At 44.0% G+C, this 22,763-nt stretch overlaps 1 protein-coding gene across 6 annotated transcripts in view; it reads left to right on the forward strand.

Moving 5' to 3' along the window:
* The window catches only part of SEZ6L (seizure related 6 homolog (mouse)-like), a 77,854-nt gene that overhangs the window by 35,147 nt on the left and 19,944 nt on the right, over nucleotides 1–22,763 (forward strand). For all 6 annotated transcript variants that reach the window (XM_008578278.1, XM_008578282.1, XM_008578277.1 and 3 more), the window contains exons 6-8: nucleotides 2,300–2,496; nucleotides 8,477–8,671; nucleotides 11,556–11,747. In XM_008578278.1, the coding sequence (XP_008576500.1) occupies nucleotides 2,300–2,496; nucleotides 8,477–8,671; nucleotides 11,556–11,747 (584 nt within the window). The remainder of the gene's footprint in view (nucleotides 1–2,299; nucleotides 2,497–8,476; nucleotides 8,672–11,555; nucleotides 11,748–22,763) is intronic.

The following is a 22,763-nucleotide window of genomic DNA, read 5'->3' on the forward strand; positions in this document are numbered from 1 at the left end:
TGAGATTTCTGCTCCTTCCTATTTTCAGGTGAACAGAGGGTTGTAGTAGGATTTTTAAATGAGAGCTATTTGCACCCTTGAAGACGTTGCTACTGCATTTAGATCATTGAAATGAATGACAAAATAAAGCCAAGTCTCACGCTGTCTGGAAGCCACCGTTACCAGCGGACAAAATAAAGCCAAGTCTCACGCTGTCTGGAAGCCACTGTTACCAGCAGATGGGCTGTAGAGCCGGCTTAAGGAACAAATATTTGCTGTCTACTGTGTCTCACACTAGCCTAATCTGGCACTTTCATGAGCAATTGATGTTTTCATGGTACTTAGACCTAAAGAGGCTCTTCCCTGCCATACTTCAAGAGCTGAGATTAACCCCACTATTTCTGCTGTCAAATAGACTCTCTGGCAGGCTCTTTCATACCATAGCATTTATTGAGCACCTACTGTGTGCAAGGGAAGGTCGAAACTCCAGAATTTCAATGCAGTGGAGGCTTCAACGTCATTGAAAACTGGCAGGGGGTGGGAAGAGTCTAGGGTCTTTGTCTTGAAGCCATGTGTGCAAGCAAGCAGACAGCTTTTATTCAGGGAGATTGTTTGGAAGTGTTCTAGGAGTAACTAATGGAGATTATGAAGGAGCAATTAAGATCTTCCTAAGCCACTCTTTGGGCCAACTTCACATGAGGGACTATCAGAGGGTCTGTGGAAAGTATTGGGGTAGATAAAACACAACCCCTGCTCTCCAGAAGCAAACTTGCAACAGCGTCTCTTGTGCTTCTGTTGTTTCATTCTTACCACTTCAAACACCAACATGGGCAGTTGCCACCCCTCCTCTGTTGGGCCTTGGATGAATCTGTAAGGGGAGGGCTGTAGTCAGTCTGCATCAGTTCCAGGAACTTCACTAAAGACCATTTCCTGGAACACCTCTCCTCTGGAGTGGATTTCTCTGTCATGCTGCTCCCACTTAAAACCCTTCGGGGTCTCCCATCTCCAGCAAGATAGTGTTCAAATGCCTATGTTTGGCTCTTTAAGCTTTTTAAAGTCTGATCCTTGCAGAACTCTCCAGGTTCCCATACCTCTACCCATACCCCAAGCACACTGACCACCTAGCAAATTCTTTCAGGAACCATGACCCCTCTCCATTCTTCTCTCTGCCTCATGCTTTGCCTTCTCCCCACCCACTGTCTATCTACCTCAAGATCCTCTACTCTTTTTTGAAGCTTGGAACAAGCACCACCTTCTCCAGGGAGGCCTCCGTGATGCCGCCAATCTGAGTTAAACATCCTTCTCTCCACTTACCTGATCATAACTCCTGTCACGTTCCCTGACTCGCAACTCTAAGTACAACACTATTCTGATTCCTCTGAGCACAGCACAGTGCCTGGCACATAGTAGGTACCCAAGAAATGTTAGGGAGAGGAACACAAGAGGAGAAAGATGTAAGAGAGAAAGAGAAGAGAGAGGGGAAGAAGAAAGGAAAGAAAGGAGCCTGAGTTAATATCTACCCATAATTGATGCAGCCAAAGCTGAATTATCTGGCATTCTTTCAATCAGACATCGATGTTATCCAGCAAGCCTAAGATGGCTCACGTCTGTGGTATACTGAAGGGCCTTCTGGATTATCAATTGTCCATTGTGGTTCAAATATTTAGTGTCAAAGTACTTTCTTACATATGAGTCTTTAAAAATGTATCATCTCTTACTACTATGAATAGTGATATCAGGTTTGAGCATATTTCACAAATAAGGTACCTCCATCCCACCCTTGCCCCACTCCTTAAACATAACAGATAACTCAACTGACTTTGAGGAACTTGCCACGTGATAAATTGAAGATCATTTCCCCTTATATGAAAATGCAAGTCGTAACTAGCAAACTCTCAGAACGTTCTGCATCAAAAAAGAATGAAAGACCCGTGTCACACCCCTAGCATGTAGCCCAGCGCCCAACACATAGTTGACACCCCAGAAGTGGTTGTTGATAACAGGAATGTTGAAGGCAATTCTTCTTACAACATAGTATTTGGCTTTGCAGTGAGTCCTATGCAGTGACTCCCATGCAGGCAAGAACATTTCATGAATGGATCTTCAAAACCCACAAATCTGTGTGCCGCACTTGCAGGAAGGAACACAATATCCTGGTCCCATTTACAGTCTATACCTACATCACCCCAGTTCCTAGCCTGGGGCCCTGGCCATAGTATGTCTTACGATATTGTGTGCTGCCTGAAAAAATTAATCAAAGGCGGATTGAATGCTCATGCTGTTCTTCACATGACTCCTTCTCTTCTCTCTACCCTCCAAGCTTGAACCTGAGCAACAGTGACATCTTGACCATCTATGACGGAGACGAGGTCATGCCCCACATCTTGGGGCAGTACCTTGGGAACAGTGGCCCTCAAAAGCTGTACTCCTCCACGCCTGACCTAACCATCCAGTTCCACTCAGACCCTGCTGGCCTCATCTTTGGAAAGGGCCAGGGATTTATCATGAACTACATAGGTAGGTGTTTCATCTGGTCAATTTTTTTCTTTGTGTTTAGATGCAGGTTAAGATGGTTTCCGACAGATATGTCTTTTTGGAGATTTTGTGCTACACAGGCCTTTTAATATGTTGGTAGAGTAAAATAAATAGTTTTTGAGACCTGGGCTTTCTAGTCAGGAGTATCAGGGTTTGAGCCCTAGGACCGTCATCAATGGCTATGTGACCATAAGCAAGTCACCGAACCTCTCTGAGCCTCCTTTTTGTCATCTGTAAAGTGAGCATAGTGATACCTACTCTACAAGGTTGCTATCAAGATTTAGTAGATAATGCCTCATAACTTTAAGATTTATCATGCTTCTTTTGTAGTCAGCTGAGATTTTATAGCATCGGCACACTCTCCAATATTTGCCACTTCTCAAAGCATTATCTTCACCTTGTCCCCTAAGCACTCTTCCCCTGCATCCCCATCAAACAGGAACAGCGCTTTTTTTTAGGACCTAGAGATGCAAGAGATGTTTTCTTTGACCCTCAATGTGGCTGCCAAGCCATTTCTCTGCTGCTCATCTCAAAACAAAACAAAATATTAAAAAGCCTGTTATTAAGTTCAAGCTAAGTTCACTTGCCCATCCAACACCTCTTCGTTGTGCTTTCATCTGCTCACACCCTGCCATCCTCATTGCCCACCCTGTAACTCTCCCTCATTCATTACTGTTCCACAACCCACCTCTGCTCAACCTCTAAACACTGGAGAGTCCCAGGCTCCATCATAGACCCTGTCCTCTTCTCTATCTAAATTCATACCCCCCACCCTGTTCCCTCATCCAGTCCCACAGTTTTAAGCAATACTTATATCCATTGACCTCTGATGTGTACTTCCAACCTTGACCTTAAACTCCAGATTCATATCCAACTCCCTGCTAACTACTCTCTTGGGTGTCTCATGCATCTCAGATTTAACATGGCCAAATAGAACAATTTATTTTCCTATCCCCCAGTCACCACTACCCAACCATGTCTTCCTGCCATCCACCCATCCCAGGAAATGGGACCACAACTCTCCTGGTTTCTCAGACTGCTTCCTCTTTCCTCATCCCCTTATCCAATCCATCCTCTCAACTCCACTTCCACAATATGTCTCAAATCCAAGTGTGTCTCTCCATATTCCCACGGCCACTACCCTAGTCCAAGCCACCAACATTCCCAGCAGTCAGGGAACTGGGATGCCATGAAGTCCTACTTATCCCAGCCTTGGAAGAGACTTAAACTAACAGAGCATGTGGCCCAACCCTGTCAGGTCACAGCAGAAGAAGCCCCAGACCAGTGAAGAAGAGGATCTTGTTCATCAGGGGCAGAGATGAGCTCACATTCAGGTTTCCTCATTCCCAGCTCTAGAGGTTCCTCCACCCCCAGTATCTTGGCAGCAGCAGAGAATCTGGAAGACACAAGGGAGTAATTAAGGTCTAACTTCTTTTGACATCCAGAATGATGGGTGGTAGCAGCTTGAGGATTTCAATGGGTGGGATTCAGCCAGTGATTAGGTGCCTTGCTTGCACTTCCCAGGAACTAGGTTGGCATCTTGATTTCCAGGATGGAGCAGGAAAAAGGAGGGCTCATCCTACCAAGTCCCCCACCATCACCACCAACACCAAAGACCTCTGGCTGGAACACAGTTTCATGTGTTTGGTTCTTTCTCCTGGGCTTGAGGAACTGCCCATCTCTGTGTAATATAAACTGTCTTCTCTGTTCCACCCCATTGCATCTAAAATACAAGCCACTCCCCTGATCATTGGCTATCCCAAGAAGCCTCATGCATGCTAAAATAAGTCCCTCAATTTTTTTAATTTGCAGCTGGTAAACATTTTTCATCCCTGCCTGCTCATGGCCACCTCTNAGGATGGAGCAGGAAAAAGGAGGGCTCATCCTACCAAGTCCCCCACCATCACCACCAACACCAAAGACCTCTGGCTGGAACACAGTTTCATGTGTTTGGTTCTTTCTCCTGGGCTTGAGGAACTGCCCATCTCTGTGTAATATAAACTGTCTTCTCTGTTCCACCCCATTGCATCTAAAATACAAGCCACTCCCCTGATCATTGGCTATCCCAAGAAGCCTCATGCATGCTAAAATAAGTCCCTCAATTTTTTTTAATTTGCAGCTGGTAAACATTTTTCATCCCTGCCTGCTCATGGCCACCTCTCAGAGAGGCTAACCCAAGTATTGATCCTCTTTTTTATATTTCTCAGGGGCCTTTTTACCCTTGATTGTGCTGTTAAATATTGTCAGCGTGTTATTGCTGCTACTTTCCATAGCTTCTCTGTTCTCTACTGGGCAGTGCCCTGGGCATCAAGGGATGCTCCTGTTGGTACCAGGCAAGGTGCCCTCCAGAATCTGCTTCCTTTGGAGGGAGGGTTTCCGGTGGCTGGGCTTCAATCTATCTCCTTTGACTCCCCTCCCTCCCAGCTGAAAGATGAGGTCATAGTCTTGCTCATTTGTCCCCTCTGGTGCCTGAGTCAGTCTTCCAACACTGCATTCAATTTGATGGCAAAAATATGACTCTATCCAAGGCTGATCAAGGTTAACCAGAAAGTCTGGCCAATGTTCAGTTTGGCAACACATTGAAGAGGAGTTGTTCTTGTTAATGAAACTTGAAACTTAGATTTGTGTGACAATTTACATTTGGCATGCACTTTTACATATACTATTTTATTTCATCTCCTAATGCATTATCTCCATTTTCCAGAGAGTTTGGTTCACAAAAATCTCATGACGCCTCCTATATGTTAGGCTCTGTGCTAGGCACCAGGATATAGGAATGAATAGAATATTCTCCTGCCCTTGAACCAGCTCGTGAAAATGGGAGAGGCAGTCCTGCTGTTAATAGACAATGTCTGGATCATGTGCTGATGCTATGGAAGAAGCAAGCACAGGATTGCAGAGAATCCTTCCTGGGATACACAGTCTGGCTAATTTGGGTACAAAAAAAGAAGAGTTCCATTCTGTTTGGCCTTATTTCTGTTAAAGAAACACAGTTAATTTCACAAGGATGGCAAATGGGCCATTGTATTTAATTTTGATGCCAATCAATTGCTCATGACTACTTATGTTGAAAAGAACTTAGAGGTTGTGCCTGAAATCAGTGGAAAAGAATGCCATGATTGATTAGTGATGTCTGCCATGGGCATGGGAGATGTATTTTCTACCCCGGGTCTAGATTTAGCCATACATAAATGCAACTCCCATTCAGTGGAGGAATCAGATGGTAAGATCAGAGGTTTCTGTGGTCATCTAGAGAATTCTGAACCTCTTAGACTGACCTAAAGGCCCAAACCCAGCTCTGGAAGGTGGCAAGGCTTATTTGCTATGGCTGTAAATCAGAGCCTTCCATAGGAACACTCTGGGCCTACATGGTTCTGACATCCCAGAATTTTCCTTTGCACAGAGAGATGCAAAGGTGTATTCTGTTCACTGCTTCCTGTTCTTTGCCCAGTGTCTGTGGCCGAGTGCATTGGAGGAAAGGGAATAAATATGCAGAGATGAGTAAGCAGTGCTTTTTGAGGAGATAATGGTCATTTGTGTTCATTCCTCTAATTCTAGGAAAATAAATAAGCTCCATGTTGTAGGTCAATTCCAATCAAATGACAGTGGCTCCCTGGCATGATGTGTTGAGGAGTATTGGCAGGATTTAGCTTGATTCAAAGAGAGTGCTGTAATTGATTGGGGATGTCTGCCATGAGCATGAAAGCGGTAAATCCTGGTGTGTATTCAGTGCATTGGGGCATTTCTTTTGCCCAGAAATTGGACCATGGTGCTAATCTTGGCCATGAGACTAGAATTATGACTTCAGTTCCCTGTGTTTCTAGTGCCTGGCGTATACTCATAGTAGATTCTCACAAAACCTTAGTCAAACAAATAAATGAAGCCGTTTAACTCATCTTAGTGCTCACACAATACTGTCCTATCCTGCATATTAATTAGCTTTCATATTGCCATTTGGGAATGACGGGGTCATGATTTTTGACCCCATTCTACAGAAGAGGACAATGAGGCTCAGAGCAGTTCATTGACATGACTGGAGTCACACAGCTTCTTGATCTTATTTCTGTTAAAGAAACAGAAATAAAAGAGGAGTAGGAGAGAAGTCTTCAACTCCTAGGCCAGTTTTCTCATTCTTAGCAAAGTTAACAGGAGCCCACAGGGATACATAATTCCAGAACCTCCAAGTAGAACTTAGTAAGAAGGCAAATTCATGAATCAGGGTCTTTGGGGTGCAGTCTGGGAACTGAAGGACAGGAAGGTTAAGTGACTGAGCCAAGGCCACCCAGTCAAATCTTGATTTAAGCCAAGGCTCTGCTACGTGGTGTTGGCAAATGAGTAACTACAAATGCAATGAGTGCCACAAAGGAGACAGAAGGTCCTGCAGGACTGTGTAGCCGTAGTGGCTCACACTGCAAAGTAAGACGAGCAAGGCTTTCTCAGTCCCAAAGCGTTTGGTAGAAGACAGACCACATTTCTAGTATCTGCCCCCATCTCTCCACTTTCATCCATAGTTTGAGCATTTGCAGCTGTGTCTCAAATCCCAGCCTTGTCTGATTTCTCAAAGCCCTAAAAATAGAGGCTCCTGTTCCCCACCAAGCAATTCTAGAAGCCATTTCTCTACTGTTTCTTCTTGCAGACGCCCATGAGATTTCCTTTCCCCAAATAAAATCATGATGAAATCCTGGGAAGAGCCATTGCTTGTGCTTCTGAATGACTTTCCTGCAGACAATGGAGGAGCTTTGCTTTCCCCACAAGCGCATAAGAGCTGCAAATTAATTACACGACATAATTAGCTCTTCTCTCAAATCTGTGCAGTGGCCACTTTGAAGCAAGAGCAGTAAAAGTGGGCTTTGGATTGCTACCTTAGTAATGAGTTTTTGAAGGAGGAAAACAGAATTATTCCAAAAGAAGTCTCTGATAATAAGCTGTGGGTAGCATTTTCTGGAGTATAGCTAAAGCTATGCAATTTGATTTGCAAAATACACCAACAATTATTTTTATTTTAATAGTTAATGATTTATCTAAATGTGTACTACAAATATATATACTGCTAATTCACCAAACCCGTGGATTTACAGATATTCTTAGGAGAGACTGAGTATACCCATTACCTATTGCTGTGTAACAGAGCACGCCCCAGATTAGCAATAAACATTTATTATTTCACAGTTTCTGTGGGTCAGGAATTCAGGAGCAGCATTAGCTGGGATGTTCTGTCTTGGGGTCTCTCATAAGTCTGCAGCCAAGATGTCAGCCAGGGCTGCAGTCATCTGAAGGCTTGACTGGGACTGGAGGATCAACTTCCATGTGGCTCACATGTGTGGTCAGTAAGTCGATGCCAGTTGATGACAGGAGGCCTCAGTCCCTCTCCACATGTATTTCTCCAGAGGGCTGCTTGAGCATCCTCACAACACAGCAGCTGCTTCCTCCAGAGCAAGTGATCCGAGAGAGAGCAAGAAAGGAGACGCAATGTATTTAATGACCTGGCCTCGGAAGTCACACACGCTCACTTCTGCAGTACTCTATTATAGAGTGTTGGTGGGGACTACACAAGAGTGTGAGTCCAGGAGGAAAGTGATTGAGCGACATCTTGGAAGCTGGCTACCACCATGAGGCAGGCCTGGTTATGATGATCCCTCATGAAAGATGAGAAACCTGAGACGCAGAGAGAAGTGATCGCCTCCAGGTCTAGCCTGTGGTGGAGCTAGGTTTCTGTCTGACTCTGAATCCTAACCTGGTTTTATCAAACCCAGAGAATGTCCGGTAAGTTTAGTGGCCCATGGGGAGAGGTCATTGTAAAATCTCACTGTAGAAGAGTTCTTGCTCTTTAAGGGATTTCTGAAGTGTGTTACTTATTTCCAGAGGTGTTTTCTTCTACTCACTCTTTTCTCTAACATTCAGAAGGGGGAACCCAAGCAAAAAGGCCACCTCCCCATCTAAGGACGATGTTTTTCTTTTAAAGAGGTGTCAAGGAATGACTCCTGCTCAGATTTGCCTGAGATCCAGAATGGCTGGAAAACCACTTCTCACACAGAGCTTGTGAGGGGGGCCAGAATCACCTATCAGTGTGATCCCGGCTACGACATCGTGGGGAGTGACACACTCACCTGCCAGTGGGACCTCAGCTGGAGCAGCGACCCCCCATTTTGTGAGAAAAGTAAGAGGAATCTTGTTTTCTTCCTTTAGGTCACTGGATGGTAAATCCCTCCCAGGGGCATTATTTGTGTGTGGATGCAGTGGAGTTGTTTAATATAAAATCTCATATTTCTCCTACCCCACCAACTTATTGGTATGGCTCACCAGTCATTTTGTAGCCCTAGGGCAAGGATCCGGACTTAGGTGCCTTCAGAAGCCTGGCAGGTAATGTAAATGAGTGAACTAGGCTGGATGTGAGACGACAGGGAGTGTTGTGGACTGCAGTGAACCGGAGTATATGCAGCCTGTGACGAGAACATTCAAATTCAGGTCTTTAAAATATCTGTCATGGAAAGAGAGAACAAACTGAAGGATACTAGAGACGAGGGGAGGGAGGGGGGTTGCAAAGTGATAGGGTGGGCAAAGGTCATAAAGAAATATCACGGGCCGGCCTGGTGGCGCACTGCTACAGTGCGCCGCTTGGGAGCTCCCGCTGAGGGTTCGGATCCCACATACAGACCGGCCGCTCACTGGCTGAGCGAGGTGCGGGCGCAACACCGAGGGTTGCGATCCCGTTGCCGGTCACGAAAAAAAAAAAGACAAAAAGGAAAAGAAAAAAAGAAATATCACGACTTGTAAGAATGAATATGCTAATAATAAATTTTAAAATTAAGAAAATAAAAATAATAAATAAATAAAATACCTGTAGTAGACAAGCCAAAGAAGTCTAAGTCGGCCCTTTGACTGGAGCCCCAGTTGTAAACCCCTGTCGCAGGTCACTGACTTTGTCAGAGGGCATCAGCCCCGTCTCCTGGTTCCTTCTGCCTGCTCGCTGTCCCTGCTGCCCCAGGGGTGGGGGCCAGGCACGTGGCAATAGCTGAGTCTAGTGTCTTAAAAAGGGATAGAAAAAGGAATTGCTCTGGTTCTACATGGATGCCTTAGTAGCAGGGGGAGGAGCTAAATGGAGAGTGGGTTTCTCCCGCAGCCATTTGCTTCCCACCTGCTAAGTAAAGCTCTAGTTCCCAACCCTTTTGCTGAGGGTCCTTGGTGATTCTTTGGTAGACTTGTTAAAATGACCTGAATCACAAATCGCACAGTAAAAAATAATAAGCATTAAGAGAGAAAGAGGATGTTGGGGAAGGGGTGTGGCGGCTACTTAAAATTCCCATCATAAACCTCTCAAAATCAAAGAAAATTTATTATAATTGTGGGAATTGTGAAAGAACCTGCCAGAGACCCACGAAATTGGCTACATAAACAGTTCTAGGTGCTCTGCAACAGTATATGGTGTGTGTGTGTGTGTGTGTGTGTGTGTGTGTGTGTGTGTGTGTGTGTGTGTGAGAGAGAGAGAGAGAGACCTGTTGCCAACTGGTTAAAGTGATCTACATCATCAACATTATTTAAGATATTTTAGGGGTTGGAAGGGACATCAATTATTACTCTATAGAAAAGTCTTCTCATCTGCCTCAATTTTGCCAAGAAAAGGCCCAAATTAGAGGAAATAAATTTGTACCGGGCCCCTTCCGTGTATGGATGTTTATGCAGCCATGCTGGGTTCCTCACGCATCCTCCATCCAAGACAGAGGAGACCCCCCCAAATTGCCTCAGTTGCCTTCTCATCTGGTGAAACAAGGTCGGCAAACCCCATTTTGACAATGGGGTCTCCCCCAGAAGTCGCTGGATGTTGTCAACCTCTTTCATTCGTTAAAATGCTTTCTTGACATTAAAAGTATCCAGCTGGCCCTCCATATCCATGGGGGATTGGTTCCAGACCCCTCCCCCACCCCCGTGGATACCAAAACCCATGGCTGCTCAAGTCCCTGATGCAAAATGGCAGAGTACAGTCAAACGCCCATATCCGCGAGTTCCACATCTGTAGGTTCGAACAACCACAGGTGGAAAATGCACACCGTCTGCCCTCCATATCTGTGGGCTTCAATCTTTGGTTGGTTGAATCCGGCTGATGTGAAACGCATGGATATGAAGAACTGACTATATAACCATGTCTTAAAATTACATTGACAACAATGCTTACTTACGGTACACAAGCAGTAATAAAATTATGAAGTAGAAAGTGAAAATCCTTTATGATCTTATTCTCTGGAAATGATGGCACTGTTAAAAGATTATTCCATATCATTCCAATTGTGTGTGCGCGTGCACACATATATCACGTGTTACACATTGACATATATATGTTTGTGTGTGTGTATGTGTGCATATATAGGCATATATAGATATAGATATATAGGCATATATAGCTACAGATAGAGAGATTTCACCACAACGGGATCCACTTTTACGAACTTCCCTACAACTGCTATTTTTTCCGAGTCAGAAATACAAATATCTTTTCCTATCACTCATGTTGTCCACTTCATTCTTTTTTTTTAAATTGTTTTCTTGTTTTCCATTTGTCTACATTGATTTTTTAATTTATAAAGTAATGAATGCTTGTATTACTACATTCAAGCACTACAAAGAAAGCACTGAAGGCCCCACTCACTTTGTGGTCTCTAGTGGCTGCTCAGGATTCTGTGGAATGGCTGTTCCAGACATTTAACTCTTCCCCTGTTAAAGGATTTGCATTCTTTCTTTTTCTTTTCTTTTCTTTTTTTTTCTTTTTTTCCTAACCATTACAAATAACAGCATAATGCACGACCTTATACATAGGTCTTTGGGCCCTGATGCAAATTCTTTGGGCCAATTTCTAAAAGAGGAATTAAATTCAAGTCTCTTCCCTCCTGGACTATTCTCCAGCCACCTTTCATGAGCAAAAGATGTGTTGTCTTTCAAAAGGGAAAAGAACTGTGTTAGGAAAGTTTCTAGATCATTCTGTAATTCTTAGCACACCTATGATGATCGAGAGCTCTGATGCCCACTTGGTCTGATTTCGTCTCGTGTAGTTATGTACTGCACTGACCCCGGAGAGGTGGACCACTCAACCCGCCTAATTTCGGATCCTGTGCTGCTGGTGGGCACCACTATCCAGTACACCTGCAACCCTGGTTTTGTGCTTGAAGGGAGTTCCCTTCTGACCTGCTACAGCCGTGAAACGGGGACTCCCATCTGGACATCACGCCTGCCCCATTGTGTTTGTGAGTCTTGTTTATTGACTTGGGTCCCCAGAATGTAGATGTGGGTTCACTTCCTCTTATTTACAATGGAGGGCTGGGCTGCTAAGAGGAGGTACTCTACTTTGGGGGGCTTTTATGGTTATTACTACCACATGACAATAACTAAGCCTGATTGCGAGAATTTATACTGTAACATTTATGGTAAATTAATCAGGTATTGCACTAAGTCCTCTACCAAATTTCCCACTTTTCTTCCTCAAGTAGCCCTGGGAGCACGGTATTACTGTCTCTATTTTAAAAAGAAGATGCTAAAGTTCAGAGAGGTGAAATCATTCCCCCAGGTCACACAGTTAGTTAACAGTGGAGGACGGATGCAAACCCTGGCCTGTTTAAAATTTCCCCAGGGATTCTGATGTACATCCAGGATTTACAACCATTGCTTAGAGAAAATATGAGGTCCTATAGAAGGAATAGAACTTCACGCTGTATTTGGGGTTTAGAAACTGTCAGGTACCCTAATATTTTAAATTAGTATGTTATCAGCAGCTCCATTAGGGATACAGCCAGCTCGAACCCCAGAAGCTATACTGAAATCTTGATAGTGTTGGGGAACCGAGAATTTAACTTCAGCGGGAAAAAGAGAGAAAAAATAGAATGCCACTGCATTTACTGTAAATTTACCTATATCTGATGTGGTTAACACTGAGAACAATTTACAGACTTGGCGATCTCCTACAGTCACTGTGTTTTGTGACTTCTCTCAACTACCTAAAATGGGCTTCACAAATTTTGATGACCACACTAGCAAGCAGCCCTACAATTTAGATGGGCAAAAGCAACTATTGTTGGAAGATGACTGGAAAGCAAGAAAGTCCTTGTCCTTTTCCATTGGATAAGCTGATACTTATTGAGCACTTACTGTATGCCGGGCACATTCTAACCATGTCACATGCATTAACTCTTTTATTCCTGGCAGGAAAATGAAATGGAGATGTGTGCTGCTTTTGGTAGAGAACAGAGCATGGTCAATTCAAACCCACAGTAGACCATCCTCTCTGCTATATTCCTGAACCAGCCAAGGCCAAGGTGCCCTTTGCTAGTTCTTGAATTCAGCTTCCTCCACCCACAGCAAGGCTTTACCACACAGACCCAAATAAATAAAGAATTTTAGATCCACATCATTCACTTTGTAGATTTCCCTTAATTAGTATTTGATTCCTTTAATAGAGGAAGATTTCTATTTGTGTTCCTACTTTCTCTTCTCAGAAAAGGGGGACTTTATTATTCTGTTTCCACAAGTAGCAGGGCCTCTTGAGCCATGTGGCCCTGTGTTTCTGTCCGCCTCTGTAGACAGATAACAATAGTTATTCATTGAAGGTGTAAGACACATTTCTAAACACATTATATATGTATATATTTGTGAATGTGTGTGTGTGTGTATATATAATACATATAGTTAGGTGTAAGACACATTTCTAAACACATTATATATGTATATATTTGTGAATGTGTGTGTGTGTATATATAATACATATAGTTCTGTCCTTTGTGGACAGAACCAGGACTCAAGCTTAGGACTCCGGTCTCTGAATCCTGTGCCCCTTATGCCAGTCATAGCCCCATCATTATTTTGCAATGGTTAGCAGGGTACAGACCCATGCAGGAACATCTCAGTGGAATTTTAGCCTATTGCCCTAACCCCTTAAGACAATCACACCCTCCTCCCCATTCCCCAGAACTTTGGGCCAAGTCCACATTGCTTGGTTCTTATAATGAGTTGAATTGTATCCCAAAAGGGCATGTTGAAATCTTAACCTCCAGTACCTGTGACTGTGTCCTTTATTGGAAATAGGATCTTTGCAGATGTAATCAAATTGAGATAAGGTCATACTGGATTAGGATGAGTGCCAATCCAATGACTGGTGTTCGTATGGGAAGAGGAAAATCTGGAGGCAGATGGAGACACAGGGAGAAGACTACATGGCTGCAGGGGCAGAGATCGAGGTGCTGCACCTACAGGTCCAGGAGCCCCACGGACTGCCAGCCTCTGCCAGAAGCTAGCAAGAGGCGAGGAAGGATTCTCTCCTACAGGTTTGCAGGGAGCAAGGCCCTGCTGACACCTTGATTTCGAACTTCCAGCCTCCAGAACTATGAGACAATAAGTTTCTGTTGTTCTAAGCCCCCCAGTTCATGGTACTTTATTACAGCCACTCTAAAAAATGAATACAGTTCCTATTTCCTTCTAGCGACCTTTAGGAGTGATCAGAACTTTAGTAACCCAAGCTGCAGCGACCCAGAGATGGAAAGCAAAAAAGAAAAGCTTATTTAAAAATACTGAAAGGTAGAGATATCATTTTTAAAAGAGAAAAGGCACTCCACTAGTGAGGCACAGCTTCCAAAGACCCTCGGGCTGTGGCAGCAGCTGGATTTCCAAGAAGCAAGCCTCGCTCCCTTCAGGGAGAACTCAGCACTGGATCTGCAGTGTTGAGCTGAGACGGCTTCCCTGACACCCATGCTAATGAGTTCACAAGCCAAGCGGGGTGTCAGGAGACAAGTGGAACTCCCGGAAGCCTGAAGAAAACCCGGCATGGGGTGGCAGTGATGTGACAGGCAGGAGTGGCTGGCAGGAGGTGACACTTAAGGCAAAAGGATGGTCAAATTCCAGCAGTGTGGCACCTGATGGAAGGGGATGTTGAATCTGAGTTCCGGATGTGCTTTTAAGAATGAGATTGTTGGACATAAAACAGCTTTAAAATGTTTCATCAACTGAACAAAGTGAACAGACCCGGTTTGACGAGCACCATCAGCGTGCCAAGCCCTTCCTCAACATTAAGAAGCTGAATCTTCACAAAACTGCATGGGTGGTATGTGTGTCCACTTACAAGTAGGCAAAGAAGGCCCAGAGAGGGTAAGTAGCTTTCCTGAAGTCACACAGCAGGGAAAAGGAGAACCCAGATTTCTAACTCAAGCCTGACCAAACCCAAAAGCATCTTTTCACATCATCGTCCTGCAGTCCAGCTTCTGGGCAAAGCTCTGGTGCTTTGCAGCTGACAAAGCTCTTCCACCAACAAGCTCATGAAGCAGACTGAGAAAACTGTATAAGTTCTGGCTGTCCACAGCCTCTGTTCACACTTGCTTGCACAAGGCCATAGTTTGGTCCAGCTCGGACTCAAAGCCATGTCTTTTCACTCTTAGTGTCCCTGGGCACTTCAAGAACAGATGGGTCAGGGAGAAGGAAGAGTCTGGAATTCACAGTCAGACACGCCCCCAGCTCTGCTGGGCAACCATGGACAAGTAACTTGCCCTCTCTGGGCCTCATAGTCCTCATCTATAAAGGAAGATACTCTCTACCAAGCAAGGTCATTGGAAGTAACTCACTCCATCATTCAATAACTGCTTATTTGCAGGCACATGCTAGGACAGAGGATCCCAAACTTTCTCAATTAACAGGACCTAGTTATTTTAGTGTTAAATTAGTTAAATTAGTGTCTCAGGAATTTTTTCACAGATTTCCTAAGCCAAAATCCCTACTAGTTCCATTTATTAAGCAGGTCGGTCTAAACAACTTAATAAGTAGTTAAATCTTGATAACTTAGTAACCTTTTGAAAAAGTAATGCACATAAATGGAAAGGAAAAATATTATTTTTATTTCATTTTTAAACAACTGCTACAGGGATGTGTGTGCCTGTTGGGCTGTGCAAAACTCCTCAAACTTTAGGATCGGGTTGGACTTAGACACCCTCATTTCCTGTTCCACGTTGATTTTGTCACAGTTCTTGCTTTTTAGCACAGCAACCACGGAAAACCCAGCTTTGCCAAGACGGGGCACCATCGAAAGGAATGTAGCTCTATCTAATGTTGAAACTGTGAACTCTGTCAACCTAGTAGTTCCTAAGGGTCTGTCAGATGTCACTGTGTTTCCTCAAAATTTTGAAAAATCTCTCAGCACCCCCATGAGTTTGTGGTGACACCCTGGGGTGCTTTGATGCACTGTTTAGGAAACATGATGCCAGCCCCTGGAAATATAGCAATACGTAAATAGATATGAGCCATGTTCTTGTGGATCCAGGGGCCTATTGGAAATCAGGGGAAGAGAGACAGGTCTATGAAGGAAGTAACAGTGAATCTTCAGCATTGCCTCCTCCTGGAAGTCCTCCCTGGCTCCCTGGGCAGGATCATGTTTCTGTGCTTAGAGCTCCCATGGAACCTGCAGTTACATCCATTTGCTACAGCTTATTGAAACAATGTGTTTATATGTTTATACAATCAAACATATAACTCACTTTCTAGGATAGTTTTCAATCAATCCTTCCATCTCTCAGTCCCAGCAGGCTCAACAAATGACAGTATTTGTTACTATTACTGTTACTGTTATTGTTAGCAATACTAATGTGGTCTCTATTACACTTTCTGGCTTTGTTGCAAATTGCCTTCTTTGATGGGGGCATGGCAGATAACTCCTGAGGTTCGTTCCTATCCTGAAGACATAAACCACATCTCCAAAGTAGTGAGAATCTGACAAAATTCAGTGAGGGTTTTATGGTTGGCTCTCCAGGGAGGCACTTAGCTTGCTAAGAGACAGAAATTCCATGGGAGACCCTTCACAGCCCTGTCACCAGAACACCTTAGACATGACATGGAGATTTCCCAGCCTGGACAGTGCCCATAGAAGCTGTGGCCAGACAGTGGCTGTGGTAAAAGCTTCCACTGATGAGCTCTCCCCAGTGGCTTCACCTTGGCCAGCATGTCGGACTCTAGCTGAGTGCCCGACTTCATTTAGAAATTCCTGTCCCTGAGAAGGCAGCATCTCAGAGAAACTCATGATAACCACAGGAGATTTGGGCACAGGAAGGGCCCTTCATTATAGCAGAACCTCAGCTGTGCCACTTACCAGCGTGTGACTTTGGACAAGCTGGTTTCCTCATCAAAAAGATTAAAAAATGATTATGCCAGCCACCAATATACAAGTTCATAATGATGTGCCTGGCATATAGTAAGTCTTAAATTAACATCGGTTGCTAATTACCACTCACTTTCAATACTCCACTACTTGTGGGGTATAGTACAAACCATTTCTGACAATAACTAGGGTCCCTCATTTTGAGTATTTTGCTTAAATGTGCTCTGAAAAAGTACATTTTTGTCCTATAGTCAAAGAGAGGGGGGAAATGAAAAAAAATTAAAACGAGGGTAGGTTTGTGATTATGCTTATAAGACCATCACTCATCAGTCCAATTCATTTGAATTCCTGGGAGAAAATGGGATGGGGTTATGCCAATTGCAAGCAGAATTGTTTAAACCTTTAGACCAGTGGCTTTCAGCCTGGGGTGATTTTGCTCCCAAGGGGACAAATGCAGTTTCTAGACACATTATTGGTTGTCATAACTTGTGGGAGAGAGGGTATGTGCTACTGGCATCTAGTGGATAGGATCCCAGTATGCTGCTCAGCATCCTACAGTGCACAGGACAGTCCCCACCACAAAAAATTGCCCAGCCCAATATGTCAATAATGTCTAGGTTGAAAAAACCTGTCTGAGTTGTAGCTGGACAATGACATGTACCCACACTTTGAAATAAGATCATCTTAGGTGGGTCTTGGTCTCTTGCCCAGCCCAATATGTCAATAATGTCTAGGTTGAAAAAACCTGTCTGAGTTCTAGCTGGACAATGACATGTACCCACACTTTGAAATAAGATCATCTTAGGTGGGTCTTGGTCTAACCGGTTTACTTAGCAGGGAGAAGAAATGGAGTCCCGAAACATAAAATGATTCACCCAAGTTCACACAGCAGACCCAGGACTCCAGTTTCAAGTTCAAGTCACTTTCCATGTCACTCTCTTGCCATTTTCTGGGTACTGAAGATACACACAAATTTGTCCAAAGGTAGCTGGTTTCTACCAGGGAAAACTTCCGTGTGAAATTCTTCTCAAACTCTTACTGATGGTTAGGTCAAGATTGAATTGGACTGACTTGAAAGCCAGAGAATCCAAAGCTCAAATCACAGCTCAATCACTTCTTTCTTGTGGGACTTTTCACAAGTGAGGTCCACCGAGCCTCAGTTTCCACATTTGTAAAATGGCTGCATGATGCAGTGGTTAACAGTCACCTGGTCCTCCTGGATCTGAATCCTGTCTGTATCACTAACTAGCCTGTGACCCTTGACAGGTTGTGCAAAAGTTCTGTGCTCCATTTGCATCAGATACAAAATGGGGAGGATGATAACAGTATTTGTGTCTTAGTGTTATTATAATAATTAAATGAGTTCATAGATATTAAACTCAAAATAATGTCTGGCTCATAGGAGGCTCAGTAAATGTTCGCTATTTTTGTCATGGCTGTTATGACCTTTAAGGATTTGCGAGAGGATTAGAAATAATATATGCAAATCATTTAATATAGAATGGATGTTCAAATATTTTGAAAATTAATTAATTAAATGATGAATTATGAACCATACCAAGACACCCAAGCAGCAGTTCTGAGCCCTGGCTCAACTTTAGAGTATCCTGGGGAGGTTTTAAAAGAATACTCTGGGGAACTAATTGGGCAGGGCAGGTGCCTTTTTTGTTGTTGTTTTTAAGATTTATTTGTACATATTTGTGGGATATAGTGTGTTGTTTCAATACGTGCATATACTGTACATTGATTCACTTAGGGTAGCTAGCATAGCTTTATACCAGTTAATCCACCACCTCCCCTCCCTCTGGGGACTAATTAAATTAACATACCTTAGGGGGCGGAGCCAGGCCACTGTAGAACCTAGGGTGATTCTGGCACTGACCCCAGGTGAGAACAACTGGGGGTGCCGCCCCCGATCTCTGCCTAAAACTGCTGTCAATATCCCCCTTCACATCCGGGTCTAATAATTTATCCTTTGCTTACTTTCTATTTCCCCAGTGCCAGGACAGTGCTAGCACAGGGTTGGCACCCAGGAGATATTTGTGGAATATATATATATGGATGAATTGTTGCTAAGTAGCATGAAGGCAGGAACCGTGTATACATCGCACATCACTGTATGCCCAGAGCCAAGAACAGTGTCTGGCACATAGAAGATTCTCAAAATATATTTGTTGTATTAACTAATCTGTTAATCTACGAAAGAAAATTTCAGGGAAAGGTTATGGGGAAATCCTTCCGAGTTGCCATTGCCACCTGCTGGTCACTTTGTTGCACTGCAAGTAATGCACTCGGGATCTTCGTTCTCTTGAGTCGCTTCGCAGCCACTAATAGGGACAAAAGGAAGCCTCTTCCACCCCAGGGGGAGGGAGAGTGAGGTTTCTCCTCTGCGCTTCCCCAGCACAGCTGTTACCGCATTGGGCTGCAATGACCTGATAACTGTTCTCTCTCCGCCACCAGACTGAGTTCTGGGAGAACGGAAAACCATGCTTCCCTAATTCACCGTTCTGCCCAGCTCCTAACTCAGACTTGGCACATACAGGGTGCAGAGTAAATAATTACTGAACTGAAAAAAAAAAAAAACAGAACAAATTCTGGACTCTGGGATTCATAAACTGTAAAGTGCAGTGCAGGGGGCTGCCTTTCCCAAGGAGTATTATGTGCACTACTGGTGGGACCAGTGTGGCTTTAGACAGTGCCAGGTGAACTTTCTGTGTGTTTTGTTTTGCTACAAAAATTAGAAAAATTAAAACTAACATTTGAAACTTGTGTTTATAGTACTATTAATATTTAAGATGAGGCTAAATTTTATAGCACAATTTAAACAGAAAAAGTTAGTAGAAATAAAAAATATTAAGTAAACAATAGTACAGTTGGTACACAAAAATGACAAGACTTGTAAAGGTCATAAAAATAACCAATGTACTCACCTCATGAGCATGAGCTCCTTTAATGCTCATAACAACCCTGTGAGATAGCCCATTTTACAGATGAGGACATTGAGACTCAGAGAGGTCAATTGTGCTCACAAACACACAACTAGGAATACATGAGCCCTAGCTCTTCTACTCTATAACCTTCCTCTAATTGAGTTGATGTAAAGGCTTTCAAGAAACATTTATTGGGCACCTACTATGTACCAGGCTGCAGTAAGCCCAGCTGGCCTGAAGACCAAAGGCTTTTTCAGAATATTTTCAGAGGACTCATTAGAACATGATCAGCACTGGGTCCTGATCATGATGTAATTCATGTTTATTATGAAAGTGATGCAGGCCCACCTTGTTTAAAAAATGATATATCAAAAGACTATATAAAGCTGTTTAAAAAAAAAAAAAGCAAAATTTTCCCTTCTGTCTTAGTTCATTTTCTATTGCTTAGAATACCTGAAATTGGATAATTTATGAAGAAACAAAATTTATTTCTTACAGTTTTGGAGGATGGTAAGTCCAAGGTCTAGAGGCCACAACTGGTAAGGGCCTTCTTGCTGGGGGGACTCTCCACAGAGTCCTGGGGTGGTGCAGGGCATCGCATGGTGAGGGGGCTGAGTGTGCTCACATGCTAGCTCAGGTCTCTCTTCCTCTTCTTATAAAGCCACCAGTTCCTCTCCCATGGTAACCCACTAATCCATTAACCCATTAATCTGCAAATAATGGAAGAGCCCTCATGACCCAATCATCTCTTGAAGGTCCCACCTCCCAATACTGCCACATTGGAGATTAAGTTTTGACATGAGTTTTGGAGGGGACATTCAAACCATAGCAACTTCCTACAGCCCATTCCCAAGGCACACTCTGCAGGGCTAATGATTCCTTGCCAGTCCTTTTAGGCTTTGCTCATGAACACATGATAAGCACTGCCTTGAAGGGCTCCCCATGATTGCTTTAGGAAGGTCTTGAGATTTGACTCTGAGCTCAGACACAGAATCCTTGGCTGCATACACAGGCTGCTCTGAAGTGTTGGTGGGTGAACTTCAAGCCTTGATGACCTTCGTCTACTGGAAGGATTAGCCTTGACCAAGTATCAAGTGAACCATTCGGTGCCTCACATCTGGGAGTCTCTGAAAAGGAAACTCTAGTCAGCATCTCTGCCCCTCTCTTGTCAACTTTTCTAACCACCCCTCCCCTTGGCTACATCAGGGGTCCCCTCCAGGCACCCAGGGTCTTCTGAGGTTCTCTCTTGAACAGCACCTACCATTTCTTATTAACTTGTCTGTTGACACACACAGGTTTGCTCCCTTAGAGCCCCCAGACCATGGAGAGCAGCGATGGAGTCTGACCCACTGCCCGATCCCACTGCTGGATGCATGGCCGGGCATGCAGTAAGCACTCATGGAATATTTTCTGAATAAATGCATGCATGCCTGCCAGTGCACATCTGTGTGGTCATACATGACACAACCCTAACTGCACAGTGACCTGCACAGTCACCTGGACAGGCTGACTTCTGGGCTGGTTGGATCTGAAGAACAGCAAAATACAACAAAAACAAAACAAACAAACAAAAACCAGTTCTGAACTCTCAGTGAAGGCTGCCACTGAAGTATAAAGGAAAATCCTTCAACCTCAAGAATAGGAGCTGTGTTCCTACCCACCTACACATTCGAGATCAAAGCCCAAATCCTTCGGTGGTGGTGATCACTGCCACTAAACATATTCTTTCATTGTTCATTTATTTGTTCATTGGAAAGGTGATACATTTAAATGCCCACAGGGCGAGGCGAGTACTGTGCAAAAGATGACAGGGAGTGATGGAGATTGTGGCTAAAATAAAACACACCCCTGTCCTAGTGGACAGCTGCTGCTCAACTCCAGCCAATCACTGCCATGTGACTACGTGAACCAAGTATTTCTGGATGTTCTGATGTTTTAGAAGGAGCCAGAAATCTAGATTATTATATGAAATATCCTGATTTGGGAAAGCTTAGTAGCTATTTTAAAATTTACATTGCACAAGCTAAATGGAGCCCATATGCAGGTCATATTCACAGAGAAAAATGTTCCTGGTGGGACCTCTATTATGAAAGCTTAGTAGCTATTTTAAAATTTACATTGCACAAGCTATATGGAGCCCATATGCAGGTCATATTCACAGAGAAAAATGTTCCTGGTGGGACCTCTATTATGCCAGTGCCTCCCACCCACAAGTTCTATGGGGCCAGGGTTATATCTGTTTTATTCACCTCTGTGTCCTCAGTGCTACCTATGTGCTGGCACATAATTATTGCTCAGTAAGCATTTGTTGACTGCACAAATGCATGCTTCCTGTGACCAAGCATTGTGCTGGGCGCTGGGAGTTCTGGCACAGACATAATACGATTCCAGTCTGGGAAAGAAGTGCAGAGGTGAGAACTAAGCAGTACCAGAAAATATTCTGAAGCTGTAATGGAGGTCTCTGCAGGTTATAGGACATGGTTCCAAGAACAGAGGAATTCATGCCACTGGGGACAGATCTGGGCCTTGAGGGGATCCTTGAGATTCATGTTGCACAATAAGATGCTTCAAACAACATATGTTTATTGTCTTACAGTCTCTGTGGGCCAGGAATCTGGGCATAGCTTAACCAGGTCCTCTGGTTCAGGATCTCTCATCGTCGCTGGGGTCTCATGCAAAGATTCAACTGGGAAAGGGTCCACTTCCAAGCTCACATGGGTATTTGCAAGATTCAGCGCCTTACAAGCTGTTGGCCAGAGACCACCCTAACTTCCTTGCCACATGGGCCTTTCCATAGCACAGCTCAGAGCATAGCCAAGTGTTCCAACAAAGACAGTGAGAGTCTGCTAGCAAGACAGAAGTTACAATCTTAGGTGACATCATTATGGAAGTGACATCCCATCCCCTTTGCCATATTCTGATGGTTAGAAGCAATTCCCAGATCCTGCCCACACTCAGAGGAGAGTGTAGGAATCATTAAGGGCTGTCTTAGAACCAGTCTTCCATATTCCCCTGTAAATAGGAGGAGAAAGGTGTTCCAGGTGAGGGAGCAGCACAGACAAAAGCACCACAGGTGACACAGCGTCATCCATCTGGCAAAATGCAAATATTTCAATGAAAGGTAAGAAACAGAGAGGGAGGCAGGAGATGAGACAAAGCCAAATCTGGAGAGACTGTGTCCTCTCAAGGTGCATCAGAATCATCAT

The sequence above is a fragment of the Galeopterus variegatus genome, unplaced genomic scaffold (assembly GCF_000696425.1).
Source record: "Galeopterus variegatus unplaced genomic scaffold, G_variegatus-3.0.2 Scaffold1656, whole genome shotgun sequence".
NCBI lineage: Eukaryota > Metazoa > Chordata > Mammalia > Dermoptera > Cynocephalidae > Galeopterus > Galeopterus variegatus.